Source organism: Tetrahymena thermophila (genome assembly GCF_000189635.1).
Source record: "Tetrahymena thermophila SB210 genomic scaffold scf_8254707, whole genome shotgun sequence".
In the NCBI taxonomy this organism is placed as follows: domain Eukaryota; phylum Ciliophora; class Oligohymenophorea; order Hymenostomatida; family Tetrahymenidae; genus Tetrahymena; species Tetrahymena thermophila.
Window position 1 is genome coordinate 134359 of NW_002476472.1, and position 18870 is coordinate 153228.

The 18870-nt window shown below is 22.5% G+C and overlaps 3 protein-coding genes across 3 annotated transcripts; 2 read left to right on the forward strand and 1 right to left on the reverse strand. All coding sequences in view use genetic code 6, as the record gives it.

Moving 5' to 3' along the window:
• Positions 1-2612: 2612 nt before the first annotated feature.
• TTHERM_000895909 (hypothetical protein) lies at positions 2613-3632 on the forward strand (the record flags this gene model as incomplete). Its single annotated transcript, XM_012796699.1, has 1 exon — positions 2613-3632. Exon 1 carries the CDS (start codon positions 2664-2666, stop codon positions 3630-3632), a length of 969 nt encoding a protein of 322 aa, XP_012652153.1. The 5' UTR covers positions 2613-2663.
• A 1405-nt stretch (positions 3633-5037) lies between these two features.
• TTHERM_00895910 (hypothetical protein) lies at positions 5038-9276 on the forward strand (the record flags this gene model as incomplete). The annotated part of the gene is made up of 8 exons (XM_001031238.2): positions 5038-5070; positions 5264-5602; positions 5993-8174; positions 8227-8430; positions 8486-8520; positions 8676-8702; positions 8914-9060; positions 9196-9276. The coding sequence occupies 8 exons, from the start codon at positions 5038-5040 to the stop codon at positions 9274-9276; spliced, it is 3048 nt and encodes a 1015-aa protein (XP_001031238.2).
• Positions 9277-11908: 2632 nt separating this feature from the next.
• TTHERM_00895920 (transmembrane protein, putative) lies at positions 11909-15799 on the reverse strand (the record flags this gene model as incomplete). The annotated part of the gene is made up of 5 exons (XM_001031239.2): positions 11909-12149; positions 12198-12693; positions 12817-12918; positions 13002-13075; positions 13146-15799. 5 exons carry the CDS (start codon positions 15797-15799, stop codon positions 11909-11911), a joined length of 3567 nt encoding a protein of 1188 aa, XP_001031239.2.
• Between the last annotated feature and the right edge of the window lie 3071 nt (positions 15800-18870).

Genomic DNA, 18870 nt, shown 5'->3' on the forward strand with positions numbered 1-18870 from the left:
TTTTTGCTATCTATAAAAGAAGGAGTTTATCTAGTTCCTTTTCCTTTTAACAAAAATTTTCTTGATTTATTTTGCAATATTTTAATTTAAAAATAAAGGATTTTAAAAATTAATTAATAATTGTAATAGATTTCTCGCTTACTCATAATATTAAAATATTATTAGATTCGAGTTTTCACTATTATTTTTAATTAAAATTTTTTAGTTTAAATATTTTTATTTTCATAAATTTTAAAATTATCTATTAGAATTGTAATTAATTTTTAAAATATGAATTAATTAATAAAAATATTTTTTTAATTTGAAAAATTTATATTACTAAAATATTTTTCAAATTTCATAAGAATTTGAAACATTTATACTTTACATCCAACACTCAAATAATTATTTTTAAAATAAAATTTTAATTAATTAAATAATATTAATATTTGTAGAATAATCTAAGAAAGTAAATAAATAAATAGTTTTAATCATTTATTTATGAGAGAAAGTAAATTGCTTTTTTGTATCTATAAATTTATTAAATAAATAAATAAAATTTTTAATAAAAGTAATTAATTATTTCAAAATAAATTTTTAGTTATCACAAAATATTTTCTACTTGAGAAAATTTGTATGTTTCAAAGAAGATCCTTCTTTAAATTTTAAATTTATTATATCTTTTAAAGTCCCTACTTTCTTATTATTTATTGATTTAAATATTTGATTTTTTATAAAAATTACTAATATTGATTTGTAACTATTCATGAAAGCAAAAAATTCATTAAGATAAAATTAAATTAAAGTATTTTGATATTTTGGATTTTTAAAAATAATTATAATAAAAATAATATTAAATAATATTTATTTATCTTTAGTTATTGTATTAAAAGAAATATTTAAATTTATAAATAAAATATCAAATCGATTTTAATACTAAAAATAAATCTTAAATGTTTTATTTAAAAAAATAATTAATTTAAAAGCCAACAAAAAATATTTTTTAAAGAATAAAAAGTGGCTTTTCTCATTTTTGAGCTAGTGTGGTATAAAATAGCATTAATTTAAAAATAAAATCTACATACACTTTAAAGTAAATTAAATTTGTATCTAGCGCTTGAATAAAATGTAAAATTTTGTTTCTTATCTGTTTGTTAATCAAAATTTCTTTGAATTAGCTTTAATAACTTCAAGTTATTCTTCACTAGTTTTATTAAAAATTTTTGAAGCTATATTTATTTTTCGAAAATCACTTGCAATTTTGTGTAAGAGTCTTTAATTATATTAATTTAAAAATAGTCTTAGATACTCAAATGTGGTGTTTGTGTGAAAATATCTTTAAGAATAAGCAATAAAAAGATTAAACTATTAAAAATAATTAAAAACTTTTATTCATTTTATTGATTTTTTAAATTCTACTTTATCCTAATTATATAATTTTGAGTATGTTACAAAACAGATCTTTTTTTAAAGTTGATTTATGATATTTTAATGATTATTATTATATATCATTAAAGAAGTATGATTTATAAAGTTTGCTAAAATTAAGTAAAATAAAAATTAATTTTTCAGATTTTTTAATACATTTCTTTAAATGTGTATCTTCAAAAATAAAAAAGTTGAAGCAAAAGGAAAATATCTTGATAAAATTATTAAGAATAATTCAAGTCTTTCTAAAATTAAACAAAATTTATGTATTTCTTATTATCTGCGTTTTTTAAAATATCTTACTGTTTATACATAATTATTTGTTTTTTATGATAAAAATAAATAAAAACACATGGTAAAAATAATTATTCCAGTAAGGACTAAAATTTGTTTTAAGCGAAAAAGAGCTGGCTTCTTTAAATTCAAAAGAAGCTCGTAACAAAAAATGATTAATATTGATAAAAATTCAGGTAATTCTTGCATCTTAAAAAATATTAATTTAAAAAGACAAATTAACTTTTTTTTGAAATCAATAGTCTTTGATTTTATAGATTTTCTTCTCATTTTTTCCAATAGAAAAAAAATCAAACATTCAACTTAGATGAATTATGATTTCTTCAAATTTTTTATTTGTAAAACAAGTAAAGGTTTTTAGAAATTTTAAGGATTAAAATATTATTTCTACTTTAGTTAATGTCAAATGATTTTAAAGTAAAGATAATTTAAAAATTATCTTAAATTTCCATATTAAAGTGAAATTTAAATTTTAAAACAACTGAATAAATTTTATAAAATTCTATAAATGTAATTTAATTAACTAAACAAAATGTTTACAATTCCTAAAAATTATATCAGCAAGAATTGTTATTTTAACTTAAAACCATAAAACAGAAATAAATTTATATGACCTATAAATATCTGCATAAAAAATTTATTCTATAATAAAATTTGTTTTTATTTTTACATGTTAACTCAGTTTAACTTTATGTAAAACAAAATTTTACTAACTTTTTTAATGAAGAAAAAATTTACCTCAGAATTTATCTTACTGAATAACATTAATTTAATTTACAAACCTTTTTCAAGCTTCTTCGAAATGTTATACAGCCTGATTTTTTATATATTAATACTGAAAAATTAAGAGAGTATCTCTAATTATAAACTGATCAAACAAAAGTTAGATAATATTTAATTAAAATCAAAAAACAAAAAAAACTTATTTGAAAAAAAATAGTAAAACTAACTATTTCTCAAAAATGAAAAAAATATTTGTCTCTTTAGCAATATTATTAACCATTTCGTTGGTTTTTGCTGATTCTTCTAGTTCTGCCTCTGGTAGTGGTAGTGGAAGTGGAGCAAGCTCTTCTGGCTAGAATAACTAATAATTGAATAGTACTTAAATCAGTTAGATTTAGTAATAACTCCCAACTTGGATTGCCTCTGCAAGTCAACTCTAATTAGCCATTCAGAAATTTGCTGCTACCAATAAAATTAGTGTTAGTACTATTATTGCTTACTTAAAGTAATAAAAGGATAGTGCTAATTAATAAGCCTAAACTGATCAAAATGCTGCAAATAAAGATGCTTCCGCAGCAAAGATAGCAGCTGAAAAGGCTTAAAAAGCATTAGACAAATCTAATGCATCTTAAAAAGCATCTGATAAGGCTCAAAAAGAATTATAAGATGCTACTAATTTGGCTTAAGCTAAAAATGCTACTCTTTCAGATGCTATAGCAAAAGTTAATTAAGATTAAACAACTTTAGCTAATTTATAATCATAATTTGATTAAGCTTCAAAAGCATACGATGCTGCTGTTGCAAAATTCTAAGCTTCTAAATCAGATGCTGATAAAGCTGCTAAAAATTAAGCTCTTGCTGCTAAGCAAGCTGCTAAAGACTCTCTTACCCAAGCTTAAAAATAGTTAACACTTGATTAAGCCGCTTTGAATAAAGCTAAAAGTGAAAAGAGTACCGCTGATAGATAAGCAAATCTTAAAGCAACTGCTGCTAGTATTGCTTCAGACAAAGCCGCTGCTGATAAAGCTGCATCTGATTAAGCCGCTTCTGATTCCTAGAAAGCTTCTAATAATTCCTAAGCTTCTCAAACTAAATCATAAAGCTCTACCTCAAATAAATCACTTTATGATACTGCTTTCAAGTTTGCTACTTAGAGTAATAATAACAATAATGGAAACAATAACAACGGTAATACTGGCAAGCTTTGAGAATAATAATTAATTATAAAAATTCAAGATATATACTCAAATTCATTGTTGCTTAAATAGCCACCAAGAACATATATTTCTTTATTGTATAATAACATTATTATATTAAAATATTTATTCAGCATAATGAATTTCATTTTAAAATTTATATTTTTAATTTATTATAACTTACTTACTTCATTTTTCATATTATAAAATACTCAAATAAATTTTATTTTGCTCTTACCTAGCATTTTAAAGTTTTGATACTATATTTTAGCCATTTATATTTTTTATTTAGTGTAAATTAGCTGTGAATTACATTTTGAAATAATAAGTATCACAAATCAAAATTTTTAGTGAATTACCTTAATCATTAAATCAAATAAAATTTTAATTTTTCAATAAATCAATATGAGTCTTTGAACAAAACAATTTTCCTCATACTATTTGAATTTTTTGGAGTATTTGAATAAATTAATAAAAATATTTGATCCACATATATGAATAATATATATTTATTCTTTTAAAGGTGAAAAATTTAAATTCAGGTAAATTATTAATATTAATAAAAAGTGCAGCAAATTCTGTGATTCATTTGTTTTTAAAATAGATGGATAATTTAAATTAACCTTTCAAATATTGAGAAGGTATAATCAATTAAAAAGGTAATAATAAATCACTTTAAAGTAATAAGTAAAATATCCGTTTGATTTTTTTAATCAGTAGGAAAAGAATTTAAAAAGTAAGATTTTTACCACAAGTAAATATCAATAATCTAGAGTCTTTTTTTTTTCACTCAATTCTCCATAAATAAGAAAATTATTTAAATATTTTAAAAAGATTTATTATATTTAATGAAGATTTATTTTATTTTTTTGAAACATTAAAAAAAATAATTTGAATTTATCTGGAAATAATTTTATCATTTTTTTACCCATAGCTTCTGAAATAATATTAATTATTTTATAATTATTCATTTATAATACAAATCATTTGTTTGGGTTTTAGTAAAATATGATTACTCCTCAATCAAAAATATAAATACTGTAAAAAGAAAAGTGCTTTTGTTAACAGCTTTTCTGTTTAATTAATTTTGCACCAATATCAATTAAATTAATTTTCGAAATTGAATAGTTTATATGCTGCATCTGAATTATGATTGATTTTTTAATATGTCAAGGCTTTTAAATAGAAAATATGGACAGATTTAATTAATAAAAATAAAAAATGTGATAGAAATCTGAATAGATTAATATTATTTAACCTCTCTATCCATTTATCCAACTTTTTTAAAGGATAAACCTAAATTATCTAGATGAAGAAAATTTCATAACACTCTTAAATTAAAATTGAGAAAATATTGTTTTCGATTTATATGGTTATCCTTTAATAAATATGAAAGCAGATGAAAATTTTAAAGAAAATGATTGAATAAAAATCTAAAAAGTTTTAGTATGTAAATATTTCTTAAAATGTATATTAAAGCTAAGACTTTTTGGTGCTGAAGTCTTAATTTTACTATTAATTAAATTAATTTACTTAACATGAAATTGATTATCTTAATACTTTAAAAGCAAATTCAAAAACTAAAATGACTTAAAAACAATCAATAAGATATCTATTTTCGAGTATATTTTTAGTTATATTAGTATGCTAACTAGTTAACGGGGACCTTATTTGTAGCTCAGGAGCTTATTTTAATGAACTAACAGGGAGTTGTGAATAATGTTTTTAAGGATGTAGTACTTGTAATGGATACTAATAAAAAGATTGTTTAGATTGCCTGCCAAATTATTATAAAGTATAACTCTAGAATTAATTCTTGTGCTTAGCTTGTCCAGCTGGATAATACTTTTATCAGAATTCTTGTTAAAGTTGCAAATATGATTGTAGTATTTGTTTATCGCTAACAAAATGCCTCGTTTGTTAGACTGGATATGTTATGGATAACACTTATGAAATTTGTAGTACTTCTAATTGTGCTTATGGTTATTTTAAAAATCCAATTAACAATCAATGTTAGCAATGCCCTTCAAGCAGCTATTTTTAAGATTGTGGAACTACGCTGGTATAATATTTTCAAATTATATCTCCTTTTTTATCTAAAATAAATAATGATACTAATTTTATCTCTACTTTATTTAAAATAAATAAATATACAATGAATTTAAATACAAACAAACAATTTATCAAAATGTAAAAAAATAAATATTTTGGTATAAAATACTTTGAATTGAACTAATTTATATATTCTTTCTTTTCTTTTTTATTTAATTTTTCAATTTAATAAAAAAAATATTTTTATCTAAATCTTAAAACTTAATTCCAATTAATTTGATAAAATTTATTTATATTAAAATATTTATTGAAAATAAAAGCAAATTTCTAATGGAGTTGTAACAGGTTTTACTATTTACCCTATCAAATGCCTAGATACTTTCTAAATAAATACTGCATAAAACTCTTGTGGTTGCTTCAATGGCGTTTATTTAAATAACGGAGTTTGTGTGCCTTGTTAAGATCCTAATTGTCAAGTCTGTTCTTAATTTGGTTGCACTTATTGTAAAATAGGATATTTTAACCAACAAGGTTCTTGTGTAACTAATTGTAAACCTTAATTTTATTATTAGTAAACCAGTAATAATTACCATTTTTCTTGTTTTCCATTTACTTTTCATAAAATTATATAAATAAATGGATAAAATGTAAGCAACAACTGGAAAGGCTATGACCCTAAATTTGGTATATTTGATGACATATGCTAGCCTTTTCTCTTTAAACTTTTTAATTATGCTTCAAATTCTTACTAATGTGTTTCTGCGTGCCCTATTGGATATACATTAAATTTATTGAGGCTAGCTTGTGTAGAAAATAATTGCTAAAATGATATCACTCTCTAAATAAATGGAAATTGTTTTTTTAGAACTTGCCCTTCGCAATATTTCTTTTAACCATTCTAATCCTTTACATAATATTCAACTTGCATCCCAATCTCTATGAACTAATGCTTATATTAATTAGATGAAAGCATGTCATAGTGTTTAACATGCTAGCCTAGCTATTTTACTTCTTCTTGTGTTTAAAACTGCCCATCATAAATTTACTATTAGAATAAAAATTCATGCATCAAATGTGATATGACTACCCCCACCTGCTCATAGACTTACTTCCTTTATACTTACAATGTAAATGGAATAAATTATAATGCATATACTTGTCCAACTAACTATTATCTGCCAAATAATAGTTCTTAGTGTACTCAATGTAGTAATCTGGCTATGATATCCTGTGATACTAAATCAGAATACTACTGTGACATTGGGCAGGATAACAGTGACCCTTCTTGTCCAATTATAAATTTATAATAGATGGTAGGGTATTCTTTTGATAAGTATGGTAACATTGTTTCAAATAACAATTGTTTAAAAATTAACACTACAAACAACCTTTGCTCAGTTTGTAATCTTAATTTTAACTATAACTTTTAGGGAGTTTGCAGCTAATTATTTATGAGGCCTACAAAATACTACATGTACTATAATATTACAGAATCTCAATATCGTGTAGTTGGTTCTTGTACTTCTAATTAATATATTTAAAGTATATAAAAATCATCTTATTATATTAAATACTGCAAAGATTTTTCTACGTGCTTGACAACAACTCAAGCCACAATTAATGGATAATCTTAATAAATTTGTTAAAAATGTTCTACAAATTTTTTTAATATTAATGGGAATTGTATAGACAGCTGCCCATCGTATACTTTTTAAAATTCTTCAACTAAAAATTGCGAAACTCCTATAAATTATTGCGATACTTATTCATCAAATACAATAACACCATTATGCACCTACTGTTAATACGGATACTTACTACTTTAAACATCTCCATCAAGTTAATGCATACCTTTCAATTCTTGTAATAATGGTTTTACTTATATTTATAATTTATGCATTGCTTGTGATCCGAATTGTAATTAGTGTTTATCTAATAAAAAGTGTATCTAACCATCAACCAACTACTATTTATACAACGATTCTCCAGTTACATCCTGTCCTCCTGGGACTTATTTATCTGGATTTTCATGTTTAAGCTGTGAATAATATTGTCTATCATGTACAGATTCAAATAATTGCACTTAAAGGCTTCCTGCTTCTCTTCTTTATCTTATTAATGCTCAAGTTTATGTTTACTTTAATCCCATTTGTTAGTTAAATTAGTATTACGATACAAACTTATAGTAATGTGTTAATTGTGATTAATCTTGTTCTTAATGCTATCAAGCTTCATCAAAATGCTTACTTTGCTCTGATATAACTTAATCTCTTTATAAATACACCTGTGTATAATAGTGCCCTAATGGTTTTTACACAAGCGTCTTAACTACCACAAATTATACAAGAAATGTTTGCCTTTAATGCGATCAGAGCTGTTTAAAATGTAATTAAACTACATGTAACTAGTGTGTTTAGCCAAATATGTATTAAAATCCAGTAAAACCTTTTATTTGCTAAGCTAGCAGCGATCCCTGCTGTAGTCAAGTAGATATCACAACAGGTAAATTAAATACGCGTTATAAAATTTTCTTAAATATTAATTTATAAAATAGGTTTATGTTAATAATGCTATTCGAATTGTTTATTGGATAATAATTCTAAATTATGTTATTAAATTATTCCTTATTGTAGCTAATATTAATTGACTGATAAAACTAAGTGCAGTTAATGCTAATTAGGATACTACTTAACCAGCCAATATAATTGCTGTGGTGTTCAAAATTGTAAAATATGTAATGATAGTAACTTGTAGTAATGTAATAGTTGTAATGATTAATATTAAATTGATTAAAATTATTAATGCTAATTTAGCTGCTTAGTCACCAACTGTTAGACTTGCTAGCCAGGTATTTAAAATTAATGTTAAACCTGTTTTTAATAATATAAAACGAATGATAATTTTTAATGCATATTTGATTGTTAAGTACTAAATTGCTAAATGTGTATTAGTGGGAATCAAATATAGTGTTAAACTTGCGATTCTTAGTATATATTAGATTAGAACAAGCAATGTGTTTTTGATTGCCAAGTATAAAACTGTTAAACTTGTGTTTCAGAAGTTTAAAATCAGTGTCATATATGCAAATCCTAATATAAATTGGACTCTAATTTCAACTGTATATTTGATTGTTAAGTTCCTAATTGCGCAGTATGCTAAACAAATAATTAAATTAAGTGCTAGCAATGCGATCAACTTTATAAGCTTGATTCAAATTAATAATGTATTTTTGATTGTTAAGTTTCAAATTGCTAAACGTGTATAACAGGAAACTAAACCTAGTGCTCATAGTGCATTTCATAATATATAACAGACTAAACATTATAGTGCATCTTTGATTGTTAAGTTTCAAATTGCTAAGTATGCATAGCAGGAAATTAAAACAAATGTTAGAAATGCAATTTTTTATATAAAATTGATTAAAATAATTAATGTGTATTCGATTGTTAAGTATAAAATTGCTAAACATGTGTGGCAGGAAATTAAAATTAATGCTAATTATGTAATTTATAATACAAAACAGATCCAAGTGGACAGTGCATCTTTGATTGTTAAGTTCAAAATTGCTAAACATGTGTAACTGGAAATTAGACATAATGTTTGAATTGTATTACATAGTATAAAGTAGATTAAAATTTGTAATGTGTTATTGATTGTTAAGTTTAAAATTGCTAAACTTGTGTAGCTGGAAATTAAAATAAATGCTAATAATGCAACTAATAATATAAAACTAATGCCAACGGGTAATGCGTGTTTGATTGCCTAGTCCCATAGTGTAATACTTGCAGATCTGGTAATTAAAATGAATGTTAGAATTGCATTTCTTAATATAAGACGAACTCCAATTTTTAATGTATTTTTGATTGTTAAGCAAAATATTGCTAAACATGTGTGGCTGGAAATTAAAATTATTGCTAAATATGTAATTAATAATATAAATTAGATTCTAATGGTGATTGTATTTTTGATTGTCAAGTTCCAAACTGCTAAACTTGCGTAACTGGAAATCAATCTTAATGTTTGAACTGTATTTCTTAATATAAATTAAATTCCAGTTTTTAATGTATTTTTGATTGTCAAGTTTAGAATTGCATGAGTTGTGTGGCAGGAAACTAAAATTCCTGCTAAGTTTGTAACTTGTAGTATAAACTAGATTCGAATGGTTTATGTATTTTTGATTGTTAAGTTAAAAATTGCTAAACTTGTCTAACTGGAAATCAAAATTAATGTTTAAATTGTATTGCTTAGTACAAAATAGACTCTAACTTGTAATGCACCTTTGATTGCTAAGTTTCAAATTGTTAAACATGCATTTCAGGAAATCAAAAATAGTGCTAAACTTGTTTGTCTTAATTTAAAATAGATTCTTATAATAAGTAATGTATTTAGGATTGCTAGGTTTTAAATTGTCAATAGTGTGTTTTAAATAACAACTAATAATGTTCTATTTGTGATTAAAATTATTAATTAGATACTAATTTGAATTGCTAATAATAATGTTCAGTACCAAATTGCAAAGAATGTTAATAAGGAGATTCATAAAAGTGTTTTGAATGTCTATCTTAATATTAAAAAGATGTTAATAGCTAATGTTTATTAGATTGTAAAGTTTAGAATTGCTAAATTTGTACTGCTGGAAATAGTTGGAGGTGTGAAGTATGCAATAAAAATTATGAATTAGGTTCATCATATGAATGTGTTTAAACTAATTAGATATTTTAAGATGAAAATCAGAAATTTCTTACTAGCGTTATAAGTATAGTTTTAGGAATCATAATATACTCTTTGCTATTTTTTATCCCATTTTGGATGTTTGTCAGTATCTTTGATCTACTGTAAACAATAAATCTTCTAGTCTATGTAAATGCCAGCTATCCAGTATCTCTTTATATCTTTTTAAAGTTTTTTAACTTCAGCAATTTCGAGTTTCTACCTAACATTTAATCTCAAACAGCAAATGTGCCATTCAGTTATTCAAGAGAAAAAGTAGATTCAAATATATTTAGCAACATGATTCAGCCCACTATTATTTGGTTTATAGCATTATTCATCTATTTTCTTTCTTATTTGCATAAATTAGTTAACCTAAGAAGTAAAAATCTAGTCAATAAAATAATTTCATAATATAATAAAAGATTCTTTTTCATGATCTTTGTAGGTTTAATATTTCTTACATTCTATAAATATTGTATAAGTTTTTAGCTCTAGATGTATGACAGTAATTCAAATAATTTGTTCGAATTAATGTCTGTTATACTAAGCGGAATCTTATTTTCTTCATAGATTATATTAGCTTTAATAGGTTTTTAGACAAATAAATCAAAACAAAGTGATTCTATTTTTAAAAAAATTGAGCAAAAATTTTAAGAGTTTTCTACTTTGTAATTTAGGTAATAATATCATATCTTTAATGGAATCATTCTTATCAGGAAAATACTCTTTGTTTATGCACTGATATTTTTTTCAGATACAAAAATAAAGCAAATCATATTCATATAATGCTTATTCAGTATTGAAACTTTGTTGCTATTATTAACAAGGCCGTTTCCAGACGATACTTTTAACAAAAATTAAATTTTTTGCCGTTTCTGCTTGCTGATTGGATCTGTAAGCCTTAATTGGATTATTTATGACGATTTAGTAGATTAATTCTCTTAAAATATTAGAATTTTATTAGCAATTATAGCAATCATTTTTTTTTCAGCAATTTATATTTCTATCTTGATTTTATCAATAAGGATAATCAAATAACACTTGTACAGACATTTTATAAAAAAATAAAATATGATTTAGTTAAGCAAAGTCAATACAAAAATTTGATAATATATAAAAATAATTATTAATAAGTACGTCAGTCTCTATTTTTATCTTTATTTTGTAATTATTTCTTAAATAGATAATTCAAAAACATTTGAGTAAATTTATTTTTTTTATTAAATATTCCTAAATTCATAAAATTTTTAAATTATTTTTTTAAATCAAAATATTTAATAAATAATTTTCATTCATCATTTTAATTAAATTGTATTATTTTCAAAAAAAAAAATTAAAGTAAAAAAATAGATTTTCATCTAAAAGAGAAAAAAATAAGTTTTTAGAAATATTAATTTATGTATAACTTTGTTTAGAATTTAGAGGTATTAAAAATAAATAAATATTAAAATAATTTGAACATAAATTATTTTTTTCATTTTTCATATAAATTTTTATACTTTTTTTATTCAATTTAGTTTATTTCAATCTTAAATTGTTTCTTTTCTTTTAAATTTTTTATGTTAGGAGAAATTTAAATGTATTGCACACTCATCAGCTAAATCTAACTCTTATGTATCCTATCTATTTTTGAAAGCATTTCTTTCTGTCAGTTTATCATCAATTTCGTTTATTTAGTTAAGTTTAATTGATATAAATGACGATCTGGCTATTGAACTTTATCTTTTAATCTTAGATTTGAAAGATATATTTTGTTGCTCTATGCTATTTTAAATTATTTAAGTAAAAACTATTAAATAAAAAAATATTTACTTTTGATCTTATTCACCTTTTAGATTAAGAGGCGAAAGCTTTTCTTATTATTGTTATTCCTATTGGTACTGTTATGGATTCTGCTATTAGTTATTTATATTTTAATTAGATAATATCACTGATGAAAATTTATTTATGAAAGTCAATCCATTTTATAGGTTTTAAGAGCCAACATTCTTCGCAGATTGGACATTTTTTTATCCTCTCAATAATATTTACAAACTAAATTGACACACTATTATTTTTCTTTTATCATAAATTCTAATTTATAACTAGCCAAGTTCATAAAATGTAGGAATTCCATGGATAACTAAACAATTTTGACTTTTGATTTCTAACTTAATCCAATTTGGCATTAAGTTTATACCTTTGCTTAGGAGTAACTAATAAGAAGTTTTTTAGAAGTAATACCTTAAATTGTAAAATTAAACAGAAAGATCATGCTTAAAGCATTCAATAATATCTATTTCACTACTCCTAAGGTGTATAGAGCATTCTTTAAATGGAAATTAATTAATATTTTTGTTTTTTACTAGTCCTAATTTCTTAGAAATCAAAAATTATTTTATTAATCCAAAATGAACATTTTGTTAAACAAATTCTTATAGAAATTAAATACTTTTTTTATTTTAAAATATTTCTTGAATGTCTTCAAATATTATTTTTAGATCACTTTGAATCATGTCAATATCAAAAAATATTTCTGGATATGGTTTTATAGCTATATTCGAATAAGAAAACGGTTTTTGGTCTTTAATATAGGCATATTTGGTATACCAATTACAATTTAAAAATTCATTTTACTCTTTTCTTTAGTTTTAATAAAGTTTTACTAGTTTCTTAAGGTGAAGTAATGTTTGATAGCTAAGATAATCTAACTTTAACAAGTATAGAGAAATAATAGACATCAAGCAATAATGAAAAACATTTCCTTAATCAATGATTTACTAATTGTAGTATTCTGGCTCATATGTTTTACCTTCAAAATGGTATTTTATATCAAAGTATTTTAAAAAGTAAGCTATTTTTTGAATGCTGAGATCTTTTGTTTCTTAATCAATAAATAAAAGGATTAACTTTTTGAGGCTTTTATTTCTTTTGATAGTTTTTGAAGATTTATATTCCAGAAATTTATTTATTCCCTGTTCTTGTTAATTTTTAAGCTGCTATACATTGGAACTCGTTTATTTAAAAATATTAGCAAGTTCCTTTTAATCTTTTAATTCTTGTGAAGCAAAATTTTTTGGGACAATGTTATTGTAATAGCTCTTTGATATTTATTTTCTCTTATTAGCAGCATCGTTGTTAGAAAATTTAATTTCTAATTCGTTTTGAAGCTAAGTATTATATTTCTTTTTAGTGTTTACTTTTAATTTGGTATCTAAAATATTTTATTTACAATAATTTTTAAATTTACTATCATTAGACAAAATGAATTCAATCATAGCATCCATCAATTTTTGAGCTTACTTTAAATTATCACCTACAAATACAATTTTTTTTAAGTAGTAGCTGTTTGCATTGACTTATTCCTAGTATTTTCTTCCCCACTTTTTTAAAATATACAAATTTTAAAGACTTTTTCTCAATTTAAATATGATTGCTAATATTATTAATGGCCCTAAAGCATATAAGATAATGAGTACAATAAATGAGGCAGGAATTCCTGTCAAATGAATTTAAAATTCGTCTTCAGCAAATGAATATCCATCAAATGCTATTATTTTAAATTAATAATTATTAAAATAAAGCTGTTGACTTGAGTATCCAGTAAATCTCAGTTAAATAACATCTACATCCATCCAGAAATCTAGAGGTATAAGCTAATATCCTAAAGCAGATTAATTTTTTATATTTTCTAATAGTATTTGGTTTTAAAAGTTTAAATTTTAGAGTTATTCTTAATTATTACTTTTTATTAATATGATATAAGAAATACTTGATAAATCTGCACTTTCGAAAGTTAAATTATCAAATTAGAAACCAACTTAGCTATTTATGTATAAAACTCCATTAGGATGAGTTTTTTCAAGCTAATCTTAAAGCTTTAATTTTAATTAAACAGGCTTGTATAATGTAAAACTATTAAAATTTGAATTATAAAGGGAGATATTTTAAAAAACATCAAAATTGACGTAATCTGAAATTGTAAGATTAAATTTTATCTAATTTATTTCAGTAAAGTTCAAAAACAATAAACTTTTTTCACTTAAAATTTAATTTATCCTAAGTGGTACTCCTTGCAACACGAGCTATCTGGAATCTAAACTCAAAAAACTTAATACTCCATCATAAGATTTATTTATGAAAACCCCATAGCTGTCGTCAATCACCTAAAATTAGCATGTGAGGTTGGTTTAAGAAGTATCTATTAATTATTATGGATTAGTAAAATCTAATTTTAAGGATGATTCAATTGCAAACTGAATTGGGACTATTTAAATACTTTAAAGTAGTCTTCTGAGAGTTAATTAAGTTAAAAGTAGAAGCTAATCGTTACTAAATCCTTAAAGACTTAAGCTTATTTAATCGAATTGCTAAAAAAATTAAGGATTTGTTAAATTTTAATTGGTAATATAAAATTTTTCTCTCATTTATTAAAAAATTAAACTACTTTAATCTTAATTTAAAGCTATTCCATCAGTATCTTTTGAATATATGAAACTATCTTAAGAGAGGGGACTTTAGACTTGTAAGAGGATTATATTTTAATTTGATAAAGGGATTTTTTCAGATTAGCCCAAACCTTCTTTAGTAGCTTTGATATAAATAGTGTTCTCTGTATATGAAAAAGTAATCCAGTCAGGAAGTGGTTCATATTGAAAATTTTAATAATAAAAAATGTCAGTGATTTATTAACCTTAAATAGGATAAAGAGGAGTTAAGAAAATAGAATAAGAAAAACCAACTTTAAAATTTTATTTACTATTAATTTGCTAATAGGATTAAGAAATAGAGTCATAAATATATTGAATTTAATTGAATAAAATTTTTGATTAAATAGGGAGAGCCCTTAATCCTTTTTAACTTAGAATAAATAGTGAACTTTGGTCTTATGATAAACATGAAGAATATCCTACATCGCTATTTAACTATACTTTAGAGAGTATCTGAGGATTAGCTTTATCTTGTATGTCAATCAATAATACCATTTCTGAGTTTGTTTAGGATATAATCAAAAAATTCTCATTTTACAGTATATTTATGTAGTTTGTCCATCCGCTTGTCTATAAAGTTCCAACAATAGCTATTTATGGGAGTTTTAAAGTGTCTAAAATGATCAATCCTTTAGATCCACTATAAAGATATGCATAATCTCCATTTTAAAAGGTAACTACTCCTTAAACACTTATCGTGCGATACAAAATTTTAAGTGAAATATTACTTTTGTCTGAAATATTTACAAATCCATATTAACCTGTATTGATTTATGTGCATATAATCCATTTATTGTCGTTTGTAATATCTAAATTATCTACTTGATTATTAAATAAATTCACTTACTTTATCAAGTTTAAGCTTTAAAAATTGCTTGAATCAAATAGTAGAAACCCATTTCCATAAGCTATTGCAATTATAGTGCCATCTTTACTTCTAACCATATTTCCATATGGTAATTTTGCATTACTTGGATTAGATACTGTAGATATTAGATTTAATTTTGGATTTTGGTTATAATTTTGATTATCAAAATCAATTTAGTAGTACTCTAAATAGTTTGAGATCTAAGAAGATTAAATGTAAAGAGATGAAGAGCTTTAATCAAATATTATATTTTAACCAACAGAGTTCAGCTGAAAAGTAGACTTTATCAAAAATGGATCCTTTTATTGCTAGAAAGAATACAAATTTATTTATTTGCTTGTAGAGATAAGTATGTTTATGTTATTATTAAGAGATAAACAGCTTTATGCTTATTAGACTGGAAAGAAATTTTCTAAATGAATATTAAATAAATTCGGCATAGAATTATTTACTTTAATATCCTAGCTTTAAAATACTTGTATGGTAGAATAGTCGCTGGTTATTAAATAATTCCTATTTATTCCATTAAAGTCTAAAAATATTGGGATCTCTGCAAAATTTATTTAATAAAATAACACAATCTAATTCTAATCAGAAATATCAAGTATATTTATTCCTTAATATTTAATGCCTATTAATAGAAATTGATCGGATAGTAATTTTATAGAAATAACAATAGCAGAAGAACTTAAAAATGGTAAGTTTAAAATGTTAAAATTGGATATATTAATTTTATCCAAATTTTATTAGTAAAGAGATTATAAATTTTGAATATTAATTGAAATGAGTTATTAATTTTATTAGTTAAAACAGAAAATGAAATTTTAATCTCTTGTTGCATCCAAATAATCTATTTTAAATTTATTATATAAACCTGCTATTTCATTCAAATCCCCAGTTTGCTAATTTATTTCTATAACTCGTAAACTTGATCCTCCATTTTAAGATATTGAATTCAGAAAAATTAGTTTACCATCCTGCGATATAATCGCCAAGCTTATTGCTTCTCCTATATTAAGTAACTTAAAATTAGAAAGATCTTAATATTTGTAAATAGCTATTTGAGTTCCTCCTTAAACTAAGATGTTTGAATAACCTAAATCTATTATAATTTAATTTATTTATTAACTTATTGCATTTTGAGATATTAACCTATTTTAAATAGAAATTTAATTTTTCTCTCCATATTTTAAATCGAATTTAATTAATGAATTGGATAATGCCAAAAATAAATTAGAATCATCTAAACTAACAGTAAATGAATGAGCTAAACTATCTTTTCCTAGTTCTAAGTTTTAAACATTCTAAAGATTTTTCAAATCAAATATTTATATAAAATTTCTTTCATTTTTTATATAAATAAAATTATTTGTTATCTAAATTTATTGAATAATTGTCTAAGATGTTTGCAACGATAAATTATTAAGACTATCAAACTACAGGCTTTATAGAGGAATTTAAGAGAAGATAACTTGCTGTGAAAGTTCTTAAATTCTACATGAAAGAAATTTAAATAATGTGAAGAAAAATATGAAACTAAAGTTCGAATGATATTTGAAAGTTAACCTTAGAGATTTCATTATAAACTAATTTATCTTCTTATCTAATTTTTTAATTCAGTTAATTTCTACTTCTATTATATATTGAATTCTACTTAGTATTATCAAACAAAATAATATGCAATCACATTTTAATAAATTGCTCAAAACATTCACTAATATCAAATAAAATTGATGAATAGATAAATGAATAGAAATATTTTTTTTGATTGTAAATGTAATGAAAGATAAATTCAATGTTATTTAATAATATATTTTTACATTTTTTACCAATTATATTTATAAAATTTAATTATAAAAATTAGATAATTAATAAATTTCCTTTTTATATCTAAAAAAAACTTTGAATGTTTCTTTGTGATGAAAATTGCTAAAAATTAAATAAAAAATTATTCAAGTAATTTTAAATCTGCAATATTAATTTAAAAAATTATTTTCATTTTAATCCTTTTTTAAAATAATGATTTTAAATTATTCTCAAAAAATTAAAACTTAAGTAAAAAAATAGAAAATAATAATTTTTATTTCTACTTAATGAACTTTATTATTTTAATAGGGCTTGTAGTTGAATTAATTATATTTTACATATGCTTTTATTTGATTAGCATATTTAATTAGTAATTGATTTTTGATAAATTCTTAAGCTCATTTTTTATTAGTTTCCATTTTTATTAACTTAGAATTTATATTATCTTTTCTATTCCCTATTCAATAAAATAAGTATTTATTTAATTTATATTTTTTCTTGTTCATTTGATCGTTTTTCTTATTTATTTTTTTTGAATACATCAAATAGCAAAAATTTATCTGATTTTTAATAATAAAAACATTTAAAATTTTAGAATTTATTATATTTGAGAGGCTTTTATATTGGGGAAAGTTTTTTATATCTGCAAAGGTTTTCTATTATTTTCATTTTCAAATTATTAATAGTATTATATAAAATAGAAGTGGATATAATTGAGTCTTATACTTATGCATGGATTTCTTAGTGTTTTTTTGGTCTTATTTTTATAACACTTTAGTTTATCATAAATTCCCTAAAATGTATTGAAATAAATCCCTATGTTATTAAATCTATCATCTAAGATAATAATTATATTATCATAATTAATTTTTTTTGCCTATATTTAAAGTTATTTGCTTAATCATATTTCAAAAGCTTTTTATTAAAGCTCATAACTTGATAGACATTAAACCTAATTGCTTTGATCATTAAATATAAAAACTATCTAGTTTCTTATTTTTATTTTATTTAAAGAGTTTTATCATTATATTTTTCTTTGTGTTATTTATTCTAGTTATATTAAAAGCATATTATCATGATCAAAATTTTGCAAATATTATTTCTAAATATAAGGAAATAACTATCCTATAAGTCTATGAGTAATTATGGTTCATCCTATTTTTGAAGATTATTTTACTTGGTTGAGTTGAAATAAATGGTATAATTTATTGAACCTTTGAAATCATGATTTATACTAATTATTAATAGCTAATCACCTTATTTTTTTCAACTAACAATACAATACTTTATTTGGTAGTTTTACATTTTGTTATTTATCTAAAATTTATAATTCAAATGCTTT